At 31.3% G+C, this 18,762-nt stretch overlaps 2 protein-coding genes across 2 annotated transcripts; both read left to right on the top strand.

The window, feature by feature from the left end:
* The first annotated feature begins 1,293 nt into the window (after positions 1 to 1,293).
* Positions 1,294 to 2,087, top strand: LOC18599816 (dehydrin family protein). The gene is made up of 2 exons (XM_007029958.3): positions 1,294 to 1,728; positions 1,896 to 2,087. The coding sequence occupies exon 1, from the start codon at positions 1,394 to 1,396 to the stop codon at positions 1,676 to 1,678; it is 285 nt and encodes a 94-aa protein (XP_007030020.2). The 5' UTR covers positions 1,294 to 1,393; the 3' UTR covers positions 1,679 to 1,728; positions 1,896 to 2,087.
* A 4,886-nt stretch (positions 2,088 to 6,973) lies between these two features.
* On the top strand, positions 6,974 to 9,011 carry LOC18599817 (protein VAPYRIN-like). The gene has a single exon (XM_007029960.3). It carries the CDS (start codon positions 7,091 to 7,093, stop codon positions 8,705 to 8,707), a length of 1,617 nt encoding a protein of 538 aa, XP_007030022.3. The 5' UTR covers positions 6,974 to 7,090; the 3' UTR covers positions 8,708 to 9,011.
* Positions 9,012 to 18,762: the final 9,751 nt, after the last annotated feature.

Below are 18,762 nucleotides of genomic sequence, written 5' to 3' on the forward strand. Positions count from 1 at the left end.
AGTTATCCGCTTCTCGAATTTTCATTCAATAATTATTATGTGAATGTATATTGAACTTAGTTATCAGGATCCAAATTTATTACGTGACAACTAGCACAAATTCGATTGGGATAAAAAAAAAAACTAAAAATAAGCCACTTGGTTCCAAATGCTTTGCAAAGAGGAGACACATGGAAACAAAATGGATTGCCACTAAAATGTTCCCGGCAACAGCATAGCATTCCCCCAAAATTCTGTCGGCAAGCAACGATTGACGTCCACTTGTCTCTGCGCAAAGTAAGGGGATGATTTAAAGAAGCGATTCTTTTTTTTATTTTTTCTTTCTTTTTCGGTGGAAATAAAGTCACAGGTCAGTTAATTAGGTGCGAAATGAAGGGACGCGGAGGGGCCCATCAAGATGATGATTTTATCGACTTGAAGGTTAAGATTTATCATCAGCTGACCATACAATGCAACGCGTCAGAGCCACGTGATTTACTGTCAAAATCTATAGCATTAAAAGCTGTGAAATAGATTAGACTCAGATTCGTGCCTTCTCTCAGGCTATGCCACGTGGTCATTCATTTGTGGATAGAAGTTACAAGTTAAAGAACCAAAAAAGTTTATCAAAATTCCAAAGTTCAATGCATACCAAATGTATTAGTAATAATATCACTTATAATTGATGACCGAACATTATTAATAAATCAAATATTATTATGTTATTAATAAATATTTATTTTTAAAAAGTTTTTAATTTTATTTTTATATGTTTATGATAACATTAATATATAAAACTATATATGGATAACATATTATAAATAAACATTATTACATTTTGAACAAAAGAATGGATTTTATTTATGTTTACGTGATTTATAGATGGAATTATTAAATATAAATATAATTAATTGATTCTTAGACCTAATAACTTTTCATACAAATCTAAATACATTAGTTTAAAATTTTATCTTATCCTCTCCCTTTTGGAACATATGATAAAATTAACACTTTCATAAAGATGAACATACAAATTAAAAATAGTCCAAAGTTTCTTCAAATAAACTATTGGCTCCTTTATTTCTTCAAGCAGTATTTCCATTTTATGGATTAATCCAAGTATCATCCATTGATTTATAATGGACAATTATTTCCATTCCTTAATAAATTTTTGACGGTAAGAGGCAACCCACACACAACACGCCGCGTACACGGGGTATAAGGGTGTTAATGTAATTTCTTATTTATAAGGCGGATAACGTTCGATGGCGAGCTAAAAAAATCTAATGCTACTCTCTTGCTTAGCTGCCTATAAAGAGCAACCAAAACTTCACCAATTTGTATACCGTCGCAAAAGAATCAAAAGATATATCAGGATACTAGAGAGGAAAAAAAGGAGAAAGAGCGATTCGAAATGGCAGGAATCATGCACAAGATCGGGGAGACCCTCCACATGGGAGACAACAAGAAAGAGGAAGAGAAGCACAAGGGAGAAGGTCAACATGGACATGGTGGAGAGTGCAAGGAAGGCCAGCACAAGGAAGGCCAGCACAAGGAAGGGATGATGGATAAGATCAAGGACAAGATCCACGGCGGTAGCGCTGAGCATGGCCAGGACGGGGAGAAGAAGAAGAAAAAGAAGGAAAAGAAGAAGCACGAGGATGGCCATGAGAGCAGCAGTAGCAGTGACAGCGATTGATCAGTTCAACTATCGTCTCCCCGATATATACCTCTACTAGTCTATATTGGGTAATTTAACTCTCTCTGTGTTTGCTTTTTCATCTCATTGATCATCGTGTCCACGATTGGAATCGTCCGCAATTTAAGGAATAATTAATTGAACAATATATGCATGACCTTTCCATTTTCTAGATATAAAATTTCTTATATTTTTTCTTGTTGGTTTATCCTTGCAGGTGTATGGGATTGATGTGAAAGCTTGTCTTAATATGTCTTTGTCTTATATATTTTAGCTTCAGCTGGGGAAAAAAAAAAAAAAGAGAGAGGGTGTTTGCTGTTTGGTATTACATATGGTGTGGAATGTATTTAGGCAGGCTCTGAATGGAAATATGATATGAGAATAAGATGTTTCCTGTTTTATAATGCTATTTCCTCTTGTGCATGTTTTCTCTTTAATTTCTCGTCGGAGGAAGATATTATTTTTGCCCATTTTTAATCAAGACTTTAAATATCAAGGAAAATGGGGAACTATATCAAGAATATTTGGAAATATTTTCTCCATATGAAAGATATTTTTATAAAATTTAATATAAAAAATAAATTAATATTGAGAGGATTTATTGAATTGATTGTCGTTATTGAAAAATTCAAGTCATGTACCTTTGTCTCCACTATTTTTTTAGTTATCATTGGGGATTAGTGTCCTCACAAAATGATAAGCAAAAGAATCCAATCATCAAGAAGAATGGCACTCTTAAGAACAAATCAAGTAGAGTATTACAGTATCCGTTTGTGATTTTAGTCAAAAATCACTGTATTTAATTATTTGCTTTAAGTTATCTCATTATAAAGTACATGGTTGAAGATAAGCAAAGAACAAATTTGGAAATGGGACTCTGTTGATATAGCCATGGAATGGACCTCTCCATGTTTAACAGGCCCAGTCTATATCGCTGTATATTACTCAAGTGCAATATACTTCTACAGATGTATGGTGGAATCACATGATCAAAGGAAACTTCTGTCTGTAGCAAACTCAGTTACTCGCTGCCATGTCTGGAAAGGTAGATGTAAAGCTAGTTTTGAAACAAGATACCAGATGGGAGGAAAGACAGTGAATAGAATCACAAGGACTGTTAGCTGAATTTTGGGCTCAAAAATAATTGAACAGAATATAGCAAGATCAAATGAGAAGTGGGGAAAAATCAGATAAGGGTTGGGTAAAGGTGAATATTTGGTGATGGAGCTTTTAGCAGCTCCCAAACACAGCTGCAATCGGCATATATAAGTTGTGAGAAATAGGCAGGGCAGATGATAACAGGGACTTGGGAAGAAGGTTAAAGCATATTCACTTCTGGAAGCTGAAGCTGAAGCAATCAAGGAGGGATCAGTTCGACTTGCTTTGAAAGAAAACTTTCAGAAAGCTATTATGGAGACAGATTCAGAAATTATCTATAAAAGTTTGCAATCAAACAAACCTTACTTAGAATGGAGAATCCTGCCTATGGTAACAGACATTAAAATCCTTCCTTAAAAAGTTTGAAGGCCTGCCTACACCACCAGAGTAATTGAGTTTGTATCGGGGTCTATAGAGGGAAGGCAGTATCCTCTGTATGTTCCTAATGTAATTCAGATATAAGTATAGGGAAGGCAGTATCCTCAGCATGTTCCAAATGTAATTCAGATATAAGGTCTGTAAGATCTATCAATAAGAATATCTTCTACTGACAAATAAATAAATAAACCATGTGAGACCATCACACATTAAAATTAAAACTAATATTTGTTCCATCTCGTTTGCATCTCCCCTATCAGATCAGCTTTGTAAATTCCTTTGCTATGAAGGAATTGGTCATACTCTAGCTAACTGAGACCCCTACGTGTGAAAAACCGAGGCACAAATCCTACTAAGAAAGCAAATTACTTGACCCATTCTAGTGACCAAGCATTTTACTATTTAAATTGTCGCTATAGTTGGCCAAGTAAATGAATGTGCCATTCCCTAATCCCCACATATTTCTTTGGTAAGTACACACCACAAGTGTACATTGTGCAACAATTTTATATGCATATGCATAATACAAATAGAGAAGCTTCCTTGATCGATTTTGGAGCAATGCCATTTGTTTGCCTTGAAAAATTCACAAACATAATTAAAAATAATGTGAAACAATGGAATTAAAGCTTTCCTTTTCTGCACATAAAGTAATATATTAGGCCATGAATTGCACTTCCATGCAAGATTTTCCTAAATTAGAAATTTTCTAATCTTTGAACTAAAAAAGAATAGTAATACGATGCACAGTGATGCATGCAAAAAATAAGAAAGTTGGAGAACGGCTTTATTTAATATTTACAAATGCTTTGACTCATTTCCATTCTTGCAAGCAATTTATGTTCAGTAACACATAAAAATAAGAACATAGGATTGATGATATATATATATATATATATAGTTTTATGCATGACACCTGGTTTTCTTGCAGAAATCCAGAGTTCATTTTCCAAAGGCCAACAAGGTTAACATTCTAGAATGGCTAAGTAAAAAATTCTTACTAGCTAGAAGCCTCCTCGTTTCCATTTCAATATATATATACAATCTTTATTCTTTTATGACATATTTATAAAAAACTTATATTAAATTCATACTAATTCAACCATAAAAGTTTAACTCAAATTATAAAGACACAATTAGATTCGAATAAAAATCTTAAATTTTAGCGTTATAATATTTTTTTTTTTGTAAAACCAAATCATTTTATTTTCATATATATATGGTTGGACATCACATCACGTGCATATCCTTAAAAATTTTTACTTAAAACCAAATTATTGTAAATGTATTTAATATATAGATATATAGTAATTTTCAAACTTTTTTCATAAAAAGGACAATTATATGAGAATGGTATATGATGAGAATAATATTAGTTTGTTGTATATAGTTGTTGTATACTAAAACTTCATCTGGCATTCATGAATATTAAACAGTAAAGATACTTAAAAATATATATATATATAGTAATATGATTAATTAATGTCCATTTAACATTTTGCAAAACATATCTATCAATAAACATGAACTTCTCATATAATTTTTATTAATTATTTAAAAATAAATTATAGAGAGAAGAAGGAGACTAGGAGAGTGAACATCTCAAATCTTTGCATCTGTTCGTGTCTGCCTATGGCTCTGACTTGGCTTGGCAAAACAAAGGAAAATCCTTTTGGTGGTATTTAAAGAGCAAAAGATTGTAAGCATCGAATAAAACGAAACTATAGATTAAGGATACTTTATTGTAATTTACAATATTTGTAGTATTATTATTAACATTTCAAAGTTATTTCTTATGAAAAACTTTGTTAGCTTTGAGACCCTTTTTTGTCCTCATCAAACCTTGTTCGTAATTCCCACCCAAAGATTCCCATTTCATTCTTTTTACCCAAAAAGAAAAAAAAAATTGTTTGGGATATCCTTTATTTACTAATTATTTTTATAATTAGTGAATGTTGCATAGACAAAGCCACATATATATAATTAATAAGTGGCAAGTATTGTGAGGCCAATTAAATTATTAACAATATATAGATTGTACCACCAAATCTCATTTTTCATTGATTACATTGCATATACAAAGGCTTCCATTCTTCTTTATCTCTCTTTTCTTCTTCTTAATTAGTCTCTCTGTTCTTGATAATATTCTAATGTACCAAAATAACATACAAATATATTTGTCGATATATAAATGAGAGAAATGCTATTCATTTCATTCAAAATTTTTTTATTCAATCTGACTCTATTACATATAACAGTGATTACTAAGAAGCTTAATTAGGCATTAGTAGATATGCATATTATGTCCTTAATGTCTTGTTATTCTCCATGATTGGGTATCATTTTCTCCACATGAAATTAACCAGTTTGGCAGTAAGTTGAATATTTCTTATACAAAAGACACACAATAAGTTAAAAGCATTGTTAATTAGGCAAAATCTGATTGCTTCGTTCTCAATACAAATGCATTTGACTGTTACTCTCGGCAGATGCTATTACTCCTCCCTTGTCCTTTTTCCAGATAGCATCATATGTAGTTTAACAGCAGCAGCCAATAGTCATTTTCTAGCAATTAAGACAGATGAGAGGATATTTTGTTGTTAACAGGTTTCAGAGTGAAAATCTCAAAGACTTCTCAATTGGGTAAAAGGCATTTATACATAGATTCAAAAGTGGATGTTCTCTTTCTCACACTGATTCATGAGAGCTAATGAAGCCAATCTATATATATGCCACATTACATAGTCAAAGAATTGGTCATAAACATTTGATACATCCAATGCTTTGAGGAAATCTCCAAAGCCAATCATTTTATAGTGACCCTCAGGGAATAAAATCCACAATCCAAATGTTGGCTTAAGATGGAAAGTAGGATTAAATGGGTTAGATTATACATGCTGCAGCCTGACCATAAACTCTCTCACCAATGCAATCTCAAAGAGAGACACACCACTGATAAACTGATCATTTCATATTTGAAGTCCCTCGTTAAGACTTGACATCATCACCTGACACAAAAATGACCTTAACATTGAATTATATACAAGTACAACATTTGGCTTAATCATTCTAGAATACCCCATAGTCTTTTGGATAACCAAAAACTTAAAAATAAATTCCTAGAATTAATTTTAGGATATTTCTGATTACACTTTTCAGTAAGGAGCACTCAACAATCCACTAAAGCCATTATGTAAGACAATAATCCTCCAAGGGAGAAGTGTCACAATTGGTTTTTGTTTAAGCCAAAAAGGAAGAGTGAAAAAAGGTGAAAGTGCAGTGCCTTTTATTAAAGAAGTAAAAGTGAAGTTATATTCCACTTATTGTTGAGGAAATTTGGAAGATTTCTTTAACAACAATTGCCTTGTTCTCTCTTAAGTAGAATATATTACATTCTTTGTACTTTGGTACTCTAGCAGCCACCCTATAACGATTCCCTCTTTGCAATCTAATTAATAATGATGCTTAGGAACAAGCTTTATGCAAACAATGCTAAACAATGCCAGTTTGCCTCATGTACATAATAAAATATAGCAAAGTGAAAGTGACTTGCAGAAACAACTCTGAAACATAACTTCCTCTTACTTTAACTTATACGACTGTCTTAGGAGTTATACAGCCAGGACGCCGAATAGAACAAGTCTTCATTGTTTTTAACACCACCACTTGGCAATGTCTCATTAGAGCCGGCTATTTTCTCCTTCCTTTTAAGTACTACAACACAACCTTCTTCTTCACTTCCTTTTATCTTCATCAAATTATGCTTCATTGGGGTTTGATCTTCCCTCAAAACCCACCAAGGAAAAACTGACATCCTGGTTTGCAGTATAGAAAGATTGAACAAGAAAGTTAACCTACGTGTTTGCAAGAAAAGATATGGATAGACTTATTAGTTTGGAGCCATCAAACCTTGTTGCTGTCAGGATTGAGCCAGGGCAGAAATGTTATGGAGAGCTTACTCTACGCAATGTTATGTACACCATGCCGGTTGCCTTTAGGCTCCAGCCGCTGAACAAGGGTAGGTACACTGTCAAGCCTCAATCAGGAATCATAGCACCACTCGGGACACAAACTGTGGAGATTGTGTATCATCTCCCTCCAGGTTCATTACTTCCGGACTCTTTTCCTCTCAGTGATGATTCTTTCCTTCTGCATAGCGTGGTGGTTCCTGGTGCAGCAATCAAAGACTCGACATCAAGTTTCGATGCAGTTCCTAACGACTGGTTCACAACAAAGAAGAAGCAAGTTTTTATTGACAGTGGCATCAAGATCATGTTTGTTGGTTCACCTGTTTTGGTTCAACTTGTGATGGATGGTTCTATGGATGAAATCAGAGACGTATTAGAGCGTAGTGACCCAGCATGGAATCCAGCTGATTCAGTTGATTCACATGGACAAACCTTGCTCCATCTTGCCATAGCTCAAAGCAGACCTGATATTGTCCAATTACTGCTTGAATTTGAGCCTGATGTCGAGTTTCAAAGCCAGTCAGGCTCTACACCACTTGAGGGTGCTGCAGGGTGTGGTGAAGAATTGATTGTTGAGCTTCTATTGGCGCATAAGGCTAGTTCAGAGCGATCAAAGTCCTCTAGTTGGGGTCCAATTCACCTAGCAGCAATTGGTGGTCATCTAGAAGTTCTGAGACTTCTTCTGCTCAAAGGTGCTGATGTTGATGCCCTCACAAAGGATGGCAACACTTCCTTACACCTCGCAGTTGAGGAAAGAAGAAAAGATTGCACGCGTCTACTATTAGCTAATGGCGCCACACTTGATGTTCGCAATACTAGAGATGGTGAGACGCCGTTACATATCGCTGCAGGATTAGGTGATGAGCAAATGGTGAAACTGTTACTTCAAAAGGGAGCAAACAAAGAAATACGCAACAAGGCAGGAAAAACTGTTTATGATGTTGCTGCTGAGTATGGTCACATACGCCTTTTTGATGCACTCAAGCTTGGCGACAGCTTGTGTTTAGCTGCCCGAAAAGGTGAAGTGAGAAACATCCAGAGGCTGATTGAAAATGGTGCAGTGATTAACGGAAGAGACCAACATGGATGGACAGCCTTACATAGGGCCTCATTCAAGGGAAGGATTGATGCTGTAAAGATGCTGATTGACAAGGGAATTGATGTTGATTCAAAAGATGATGACGGATACACAGCTTTGCATTGTGCTGTGGAATCAGGCCATACAGATGTGGTAGAATTGTTGGTGAAGAAGGGAGCAGATGTGGAAGCAAGGACTAATAAAGGTGTTACAGCCCTGCAAATTGCTGATTCATTACACTATGCAGGTATTAGCAGGATACTGATTCATGGTGGTGCAACAAAAGATGGTATGCCACAAGTCGCTGCAATGCCGGTTTCAATTCCATTTGGAAATGGAAAAATGGGGAAAGAGAACGAAACAAAGGCAGTAATGAAGAGGAGACCCTCGAGGGCAAGAGCCTTGCGTGGTAGCTTTGACAGGTCGCTACCATTGGCAGTGATTTAGGTAGCTTGGTGGATACATTCATGAGTTTTTTGGCTTCCTCACAGAGAGCTTAAAATCGATTCTTTTGATACTGAGGTACATAAATTTGTCGAAGAAGTTTCAGACTCATTCACATATGTTCATTCCATAGCCTGAATCTATACATAAAATACATTATCCTTGTAAGTTTGCAAAGGGAAAATCAAGACAATTTGCTTGTAGAATGCTGTGTAGTGGCCTTGAAAGATGAATTATCTCAATGGGGGCAAAGGTGTACCTAAAAATTCCTGGTGTAAGCTCAAGCAATAAAATTGTATTTTTGGAACCCTTAGTGAAAGATGTATCATCTTTATATAATTTTTCATATTTTTGTTTTCAAAATCGAAAAGAAAGTATTCCTAAACAAAAATTAGTATGCAACTTTTTACGAAAACAATCACCTGAAATAACTAATAATAAATTATATTTAAAAATTTTTATATATAATAACCGTTTATTCATTGTTATTATCAAACATTTCATCGATGAAGACATGTCAATTTTCTGTAAGTCATAGATTACATCATCGACAAAAAGATCTTGTTTTCCTTCTTAACAAGGTTGCTTGAGCAAGCATCATCCACGACTTTCTATTTGATGACATTTGTGTATAAACCAAAGTCCCCACTCAATAGGGAGACATGATTTCTTCTTTAACAAACTGTCCAACTTAGGTGTGATTGGGAAACATTTTCTTGTTAATATAAAGTACTTTCTCTTGATTATGATCACTAAAAACAAAAAGGGTAATGACAAACTAAAGACCTTTAACCATAGTCCCAAACACAGTAGGAGATTTTTTCTTTTTTTGGACAAACAGTAGGGGATTTTTTTAATATAAAGAAAGTAAAAATAATGGGTAGGTATTGACAAGCACCTTAATATCCCTACAAGTTTTCGGCTGTCATTAGTCAGTGGTCCTTTCCATTGTGGTAGACCGGTAGGAACCTATAATTTTGTTCAAAGATAGAGACAAGCTTTTTCTTTTATGGATTTTTTTTTGTATATATTAATGGAGTTATAATATGAGTTAATATTTCCATTTGCTTTAATATTTGACATGAAAATCAAACTTATATTTTAATCCATCGATCGAATCAACAAAAAAATATACACAACGAATATAATATATCGATCACAATTTTTATAATTTTCAAATTTAACTTAATTGTTTTAATGAAAAATATAAGTAGAAGGTTTGATTCTCCCTCCTCGACCTTATTTCACCAAATATGAGTAAGAAAAAAAAAATTTCCTCTTTTGATAGGAAAGAAAATTTTATTAGGTCAACTAATAAAATTTATAGAAGTCATAAGAGAAAAAGGAAACATGCTTTAGCTCAATTAGTTTTATAAATGATGAGAAACAACTGGGATTATAAAATTTACCATTTTCCATTGAAATTGGATATTTAATTGCATTCAACTTTTGTGTTAGTGGAGAGGAGGCATCTATGATGATTTTTTTTTTTACTTGTATAGTTGACTAAATTAGTAGTTAAGAATCTAATTGTTAATGATTAATCTAAAAAATAATGACCGCATGCCAAAGTGAAGAAACAGAAATAATGATACGGGAATTAAATAATATCAATTTTATTAATTAATACTAATTACGCGTAATCATATTTATTTTGTAAAGAAAATATAATCTAATTGACTTTTCTTAATCCCCCCACTAACATGTCTTGATCATATGCCTAGAGCCTAGCCATTGACATTGCACCACTCTAATTTTTGTATATATATTTGATAGGACAGGCTGCCCTCTCAAGTATATATTTAACATTTGTCGTTAAATTGGGCTTAGGGTTCATTATATATACTCACAATTCTAATTTATATATATATTCACCCAATTTTTTTATACATACTTAGGATAATAAGTGACCAGAAATATAAATCATTATAAAATAAAGCTATGCAGGTCGATTGGGCTTTGTTCAAGAAAGTGAAAAAGGCATTCGATGATAATTACTAACCCAAGGTTCTTGTTGGGCCATGCGAAGGCCTGGTTTTGAATGGAAAGCCCAGGCCCAGAAGAAATATCAGCAACTAGTACTGACCCATCTTCTGCAAAAAGAAACTACATTTCGTAGTATTAAATAATTTATAAATTAACATTACAAAGTTCAATGAATTGTGTTTCAATATGTATATAAATTATTATTTAAAAAATAAAAAAAGTCATTCATATATAATAAATTTTAATAATCGTGCATGCACTACAATTCTACTTTCAGTTTCCTCTTCATTATTTTTGTGCATACCTTTGTAAGGTCACTGTCTAAAATATATATAGAAAGTGAGAGGTCAAACAAATAGTACGTGTACAACCATATGTTCTCCCAATTGTGGTTAAATTCTGAGGCAAGTAGCCAAATAAATATTACAAAAAGATTGGTTTTCTTTCCCTTTGCTTTTGGGTAAACGTGAATCATGTTTTAACATTTTTCTTCCAACCATGACATTGGACGACGACCGCTTATCATATATAAGATGACAAACTATAGCTTAGTTGAGCCGTTGTTATCCTTAATTAAGAGGAATAAATGTTTAATGTACTGACCCCTTCTACTCTTTGGAGTTTGGACTTTGTTATGTCTTATAAGCCAACAAAACTCGCTCAAGGGTCACTTGATGTGAACACTACTTTCATAATAAGACCATTAATTCGAAAGAAAAGAAAAAACAATCAAAGAGGGAAAACTCGGAATACAACTTATAAATCATAATGATATTTTTACATAGTTAGGACTTGAAATTAATAACACCATCTGAAATTATATGTTTTCAGTATTAATAACAGAATTTAATACTAACATCAAAAGATATCATAGATAAGTAATTCATAACATTAAGTATAAATTAAGATAATTTAATTAATTTTTTTATTTTTAAACGTTTTCTTGACAACACAATTTAATTAAAGTTTAACTTTTATAATCTTATATTATCGTGTTACAATAATCTGTCATGATAAATTTTACTATAATATTATAACAAATTCTCTCACTGTGTGATAAGGAAATTTTAATTAAAAGTTATTAACAAACAAAAGTAATAATGAAGTCGAGGGATTTTGGTGTTAGAAATGGATAGGAAAACGTAACGATCAGGGGTTGGTGGTGAAAGACGCCTCGGGATGGTTCGCCTGCCACGCAAAATGCATTCAATCAATACTGGGTTGGTAGTTTTAGGTGAGTCTTTTCTTTTTTTGGTTCTTTTTTCTTATGGAAAACCAATAAAAATAAAATAAAATATTGGTCTAAACCAACTTGCCAGTTACCTAGGAATTTCAATCCAAACCAGTCTCCTTTGTAGGTCACCCAGGAGGAAAACAAGTTCCTTTGGGTAACTCAGTAGCCAGTTTCTAACTGGTTATCCAAAACCATAACTAGTCTCTATTTAATGAGTAAATGTGGGTCAACTAATAAAGTTCTTTGTGTGGTTTTCTTTCTTTGATTGTTACAAGAATTTATGGTCAAACCTGCCTTCTAACAATGATGTGGCTTTTCATTTTCCCAATTAATTATATATAGTGTTAAATAGTATTCGAATATTTGATTTATTAATTAATGTAAAATTTATTGCTTAAAGAATAAGATTTAAATCTCTTTTCTCTCTATTATAAAAATTTTTCAGTATTAGGTGATTTCAATTTTTATGTTAGAGTGCTAATGCACTTGTTCATTATTGTGGACTTGATTTTAGATAATATTAATAAGGAGTCGTCAATATTAGAAGTCAAAAGATTTTATTATCTAAACAAACAAACAAAGTGATTAAATCAATACCTAATCCACGATGATGTAACCTTGCAACTTTAATAAAATTTAAAAAAAAATTAAACAAAATGTCTAAATAGCCGTTTAAGTTATTGTTTAAGGCCAATCTTGCATTATTTTATTTTATTTTTACCTAAAATAAGTACATGACCTTAAAAGCGGAAGGAATAGGGGTTAATAAGGATCTTGTCTCTCTAAAGTTTTAAAATATTTATAATATTATTTTTAAATTTTTTTATAATTTTACCTTTAAAATAACTTTTTTGTTTGATTGGATGTCTCACAAAAATTAATCAATAATTAATTTTAATAGATTTAAGGATTAAAGTAACACCCATTGTAGTAAAATTATTCTCCAAGTCCCACCTCCCCAATACCCCATAACATTTTAGTAAACTTGCCATCAGTATTTCCTATATAAAAAACTTTTACTCAATAAGTTGTTAAGAATGAGACTCGTAATAAAATATCAGTTAATTTTTTTTGAAATTTGTTAATCATTATTATTAAAAAAAAATCATTCGAGACTTTGATATTAATTCAGTTATTGATACCTTCTAGTTTATGAATGACCATCGAACTCAATTAAAGATATCAATTTTAGCATGCAATAGTTGTTAAAAAATTATTTTTATTTTATACTTAACACATAATTAGAGTTATTTATATAATTTTCACTTGAATATTTTCTGTCTAAATTATTTTATGTTTTTGTCAAGCATTAAACTTGTCGTATGACTATGTTATAAACATTGTTTTCGTCTCTAAACGTAAAATGTCGATTCCGCCGCTGTATGACCCTCTAAGGTATGCAAGTGGATCCTAACTAACTTATAAAACTATATGTTAACTCCATCTAGTTATCTTACTTTGTAATGGCACTGTGGCACCTTGATTTAAACCCCCAACAAAATTTTTCAGCACTGGTTTTGGACAATGAGAGGCATTCATTCCCCAAGTCAGATATAAACATGACAAGTTTTTGTGAGTTGTGGATGAGAAAAAGGCTTTCAAAGTTGAGAAGGGAGAAGAGCAGACGACAAACGGGGAAGCATCTATCACTCATTTGTCATCTAACGTCCATCTACTTATTGTTAGCAGAAAAGAAAAAAGTTTATATAGTAAAATAAAAAAAGAAATTTGTGCTATTTAAATTTCATACATACGCATACACTGGTTATACATGCAAAACACCCACATTTAATTTATAAACAGTAAATAATTTCCCATTAAAAAAGATATATAATATAATTCATATCATTTGTGCATATGCACTAAAAAATTACTTAGTAAAATATTTGCCTATATATCTCATTTTCCTTCCTTAGGCAACTTGCAAAATGCTAGTTGCTCACCTTGAGCAGGCCGAGAGTGAGGAGAGATTGCTCCACACGAGCCATGGAAGAGCGTGGGACTTTTGCTTTAGTAAATGTTCTTTTGCGGAGGTGCCAGTTCTACGGTGGGATCCGTGGTACCACCGACTACAGCAGGAGCAAGTGCCGCACCATATCCAGCACACTTTCCCATTGAATCTGACCCATTTTTGGCTTGTCACTCTATTCGCGAGCTCTTCACCGACGCCCCACCCCCATAGTCCACTCCACGCACACGTGTAATAGTAACTCATTTTTCACTCTCACTTTTTTCTAATTTTCTTTATATAAAAAGGTAATTTTCTTATTTCATAATTATTTTTTAAAAAAATTTACCTTAATAGAAAGTTAAAAAATTTTAAATATTATAATTTATTGTAATAAATGGAAAAGTTCAAGCAAAAATAAATAATTAAAGACAAATAAAAGGGAGAAGAAGGATGTTTATAAAACGCCCAAGGCAAGGCAGGCTGGTAGCTTTGTAGTTTGTATGGAATGGCATTTGGTCATACCTTATTGATTGAAGTTTATTTTGTAGTAAATGAAAGCAGATATGAATTTACTATTTTAGACAGACCGGCATTTTATCAACTGTGGAAGTGGGGCAAGGTTCTTTTCCTGTAACTTGAAAATCAATCGCTCTTTTCATTTTTTATTTAACGAATAATTTGACAAGAAGCAAATTTGGATTCGTGGGGGTGTCAAGCAACCAAAGCTAATATAATTCGCAAAAATTTTTTTGGAATTTGATTTTAATAATTTTTAAGGAATATTTATCATTGTTTTCAGGACATTTGATGTTAAAATAATATTAATCATTTAAAACATTTTTCTTTTTTGATATGAAATCATTTAAAATCTTAATTATAATGGTGAAAAAATCAATTTCGAATCAAAAAATTGATCAAATCGAATTAGTTACAATAGTTATCGGTGGATTCGATTATTTTGGTTTGTTTGATTTGATTTTTGATGAATAAATTTTTTAATCGGATCGATCAAAAAATTGAAGTTAAATTAATATAATTTAAATTACTATATGTATTAATATATATTATGTCTTTAAATATAAATTTATTAAAAATGTTGTTGCATTTGCTTGAAAATGTTGATATATTTATATATTTTTATCTTTGAATTTGTTAAAAATGTTGTTGGAATTTACTTGAGTTTGATTTTTTAAAATTGATTGAATCGATCAAAATAATTTGATTTTCGATCAATTCAATTAATTATAAAAATTTGATTCGATTCAGTTGTGAAAAAAATAAATATGATTTTTTAATGTCGAACCAATCAAACCTAATTGATTATTTGCACACTTGTACTTAATTATTACATAAATTAAATGTATGTAACTCATAAGCACACTCAAAAAGAGACGAAAGAGGATGAAATTGTTGGAATCAAGGATGCATTGCTCGTGACCCATAACTCATAAGCAGACAAAATAGTAAAATATTTTAGTAAATATATTTCCAAAGCCCCAAGGATATCTCCGCTATCAAAATTCAAAGTGGAATATTCTTTGAGATTTTAGATACCGAGTCTTCAATCTCAAAAAATTGTTAATACACGTAATCAACAATGTGTGGTAAATCAGTATAAGTATTTAGTTTATTTGTTAATATATAATTTTTTTTTATAATTAAGATAGGGAGATTCGAATCTTACTCTTTAAGTAAGGAGATTATGCACAAACCAATAAGATAAATATTCGGGTGTTGATACATAATTTCTTTATTTTAAAAGTAAGATTCGAATTTCTCTTTCTCTAATTGTAAAAAAAAATTATGGTAAATCATAATCATACCTTACCGTAGTCCAATTTTGCCGTTACCTATTTGAATATTTTAGACTTAAATTTACATTCTAATTGCATTAGAATAACTTTAAAATATTTGAATTATTTATGAAAATTCAAATAAATTTTTTTATGTTCAATCAAATTTATATATTATAATTAAATAAATTTGTATTATTAATAATTAATTAATTATTCATAATCAAATTGTCACTTGATATTTTTATATCACGTTGATGATAACGTGATATGTTTATGCTGTATGTTAACATGATTATGTTACATTTCACTTTTCATAATAACCTTACATGGATATAAAAATGACAAATCATATTTTGATTAATGATAATTAATCAATTTTTAATTATAAATACATATTTTGTCTAAAATAAAATACAAAAATTTGATTGATTTAATATAAAAATTTATTTAAATTTTTTAAATAATTCAATATTTTTTTAAAAAAATATTATACCAATTGCCATTAAAATCTACGATTGCAAACTAATTGTAAAAACAAATCCATATGTGCTTTTACAATTGATTCTAATGGTAAAATTTTTTTTATAAATGTAATATCGAATCGGATCTTAAAAATTTAAATAAAATTTTGATAAAGTAAATAACAAAGTTGAGAAATAATATTTTTTATTTTTCTCTTAAAAAAAAGTTATTCATGTCTTTGATAATCCCGATTCTGAAAAGGAAAGGGTAGTGTTTAGAGTCTTTACAAATCGGATGCAAAAGTCATTGTTTTTAGTTCCGTATTTAATTGCGTCTCCATTCCTTTTACTCCCACAGCACAAAAGTCCATCATTTGCCTCCCAACTTTCCCAGCCTTATCATACATGACACATCAAAGTCTGCTTAGTAATACTTTATAGTGATCCCACCTACCATCCCATTAAAAATAAAATAATGAGCAAGAAATAATTGATTTTTCCCTAGTTAAATTTCATAACTGCACCTTTAATTTATGTTTAAATGTTATTTTACTTTTTCATTTTGTATGATTCAAAAGTCAATTCATAATTCACTTCCTTTTCTTCAACAACACTTTTTCATAATTTAGGGTCTCTTCTTTTTTTTTTCCCTTCCAATTTTCGATTTTTTTTAAAATTCTTTGATACATTTTAAAATTAAATTTTAATTTAGAAAATAATTTAAAATTACCTCCGAATCAAGCGTGACATGCATTTTCAATCATGAATCCTTTTTTTTAATTTTATTTTGAAATATGTGATGAAAGATTTTGAATCTCGAATCTTTTTACATTTTAATTATTTTTATACGTACGAGTAAATCAAAATTTCATATTCAATTATAAATTGAAAGAATCTATATCTAAATTTCTTTTTCCTAGGGAAACTTGATTGCGTTGAAGAATGTCACTTTCAAATTTGCTTAGTACTTTGACAATGAATCAAGCCAAAAATCTGAAACTCATATGAGTTTAAAAGGCATTTTCATGCACCCCCCTCCCTACCTTTTCATGGCAGCAAACTTTTTATTTCAGTTCAATTGTCTCTTTCCTATAACATACAAAAAAGATTTATCAATAAAAAAAAACTCAATTAATAAATCTATCTGTCTTGACAATTGATATTACTGAATTTAAATTTTACATATGAACATTTACTACTACTTAATACAAAAACACGGATGAATAATCTTGATAAGTTTAAAATTACCACACATCTTGTATTCGCGTGAGAGATTAAATAATTTATCGATTTTGGAATATTTTTCAAGAAAAAGAAAAAAAAATACCAACAAAAGAATAAAAAAAAGGAGGAATGAAAATCATGGTTTGTGGATGCCATTATCAACATGAATCGATTCCAGCAGGTGTTTAAGTAAAAACCATTGGACCCCACTTCACCTACTCACCCAACAAAACCATGTCTGGCTGCATCAAATTTACACAAAATCAATGGGTAATTTTGGAATTTTATATGATTCAGTTCATTTCAAAAAAAATGTAATTCCCCCAAACACAACCATAGTGTAAAAGAGTGGCCCACCACCAGTACCCGCAACCACTTTCAGCCACCAACCCTCTACGTTGCTTCTCTCAGTATTTCACTCTCCAAAAAAAAAAAATAATAAAGAAAATAAAAATAAAAAAATCATCCAATTAAATTTTTATTCTTTTTTGACTACTATAAAACCGTAGCCCGGTCGGTCTAAGCGTCTCTGAGGCGCGTGGGATAACCTCTAACGAAGAGCATTCCTGTTTAGCTAATTTTATTAATATAATATAAGATATATACGAAAATTACTTTATCATAATCCATATTTTTATTTATAATTATAATTTTATAAAAAATAATTTATTATCGAGATAAATGAACTAAATATAAACCTATTATCGGCAAACCAATTTATTTTAGATAATTTTAAATGTTTTGATTTTAGGTTAATGATAAAAATTAGGTTAAGGATTAGGAATTATGAAACTTAAAATCTCTTTTAATAGCTTTAAATGTGGATGGTAGTGCAAAATGCCAATTGGGGTTTGGCTACTGCTGGTGGTATATTAGAGATGCAAATGGTAGCTGGGTGACAGGATTTATTTTCAAGTTTGGTATCGCCTTTTCACTCACTGCAGAACTATGGGGCATTTATTATGGACTAAAACTTTACTGGGACAGGGGTTATAGAGATGTTTAGGTTGAATCTGATTCTCTTTTGGCATTATAGAAAATTGAACATAGCAATTTAGTGTTAGATTCAAACGCTCGATTACTACGAGATATTAATGAGTTTATTAATTGATATTGGAATTGCACTCTCACTCACATCTATCGTGAAGCTAATTAGTGTGTCGATTTGATGGTCACTCATTATAAAAACCTCTTTTTAGGGTTACATATCATTGAATCTCCACCAAAATAAAATCTCACTTATACAATTTGGGAGTTTGTTCACCTAGAATGATGTAATTTTTTTAATGTTTTTCCAAATATATATAAAAAAAAGTGTTAATAAAAAAGGGCAGGTGTCTTGTGAGTTGTGACCAAAAGTATCAGAGCAGGTAAGGGCAGCCTTACTTTTGAAGCTTTTTGTCCAT

Source organism: Theobroma cacao, chromosome 5, assembly GCF_053813885.1.
Source record: "Theobroma cacao isolate CCN51 chromosome 5, ASM5381388v1, whole genome shotgun sequence".
In the NCBI taxonomy this organism is placed as follows: Eukaryota; Viridiplantae; Streptophyta; class Magnoliopsida; order Malvales; family Malvaceae; genus Theobroma; species Theobroma cacao.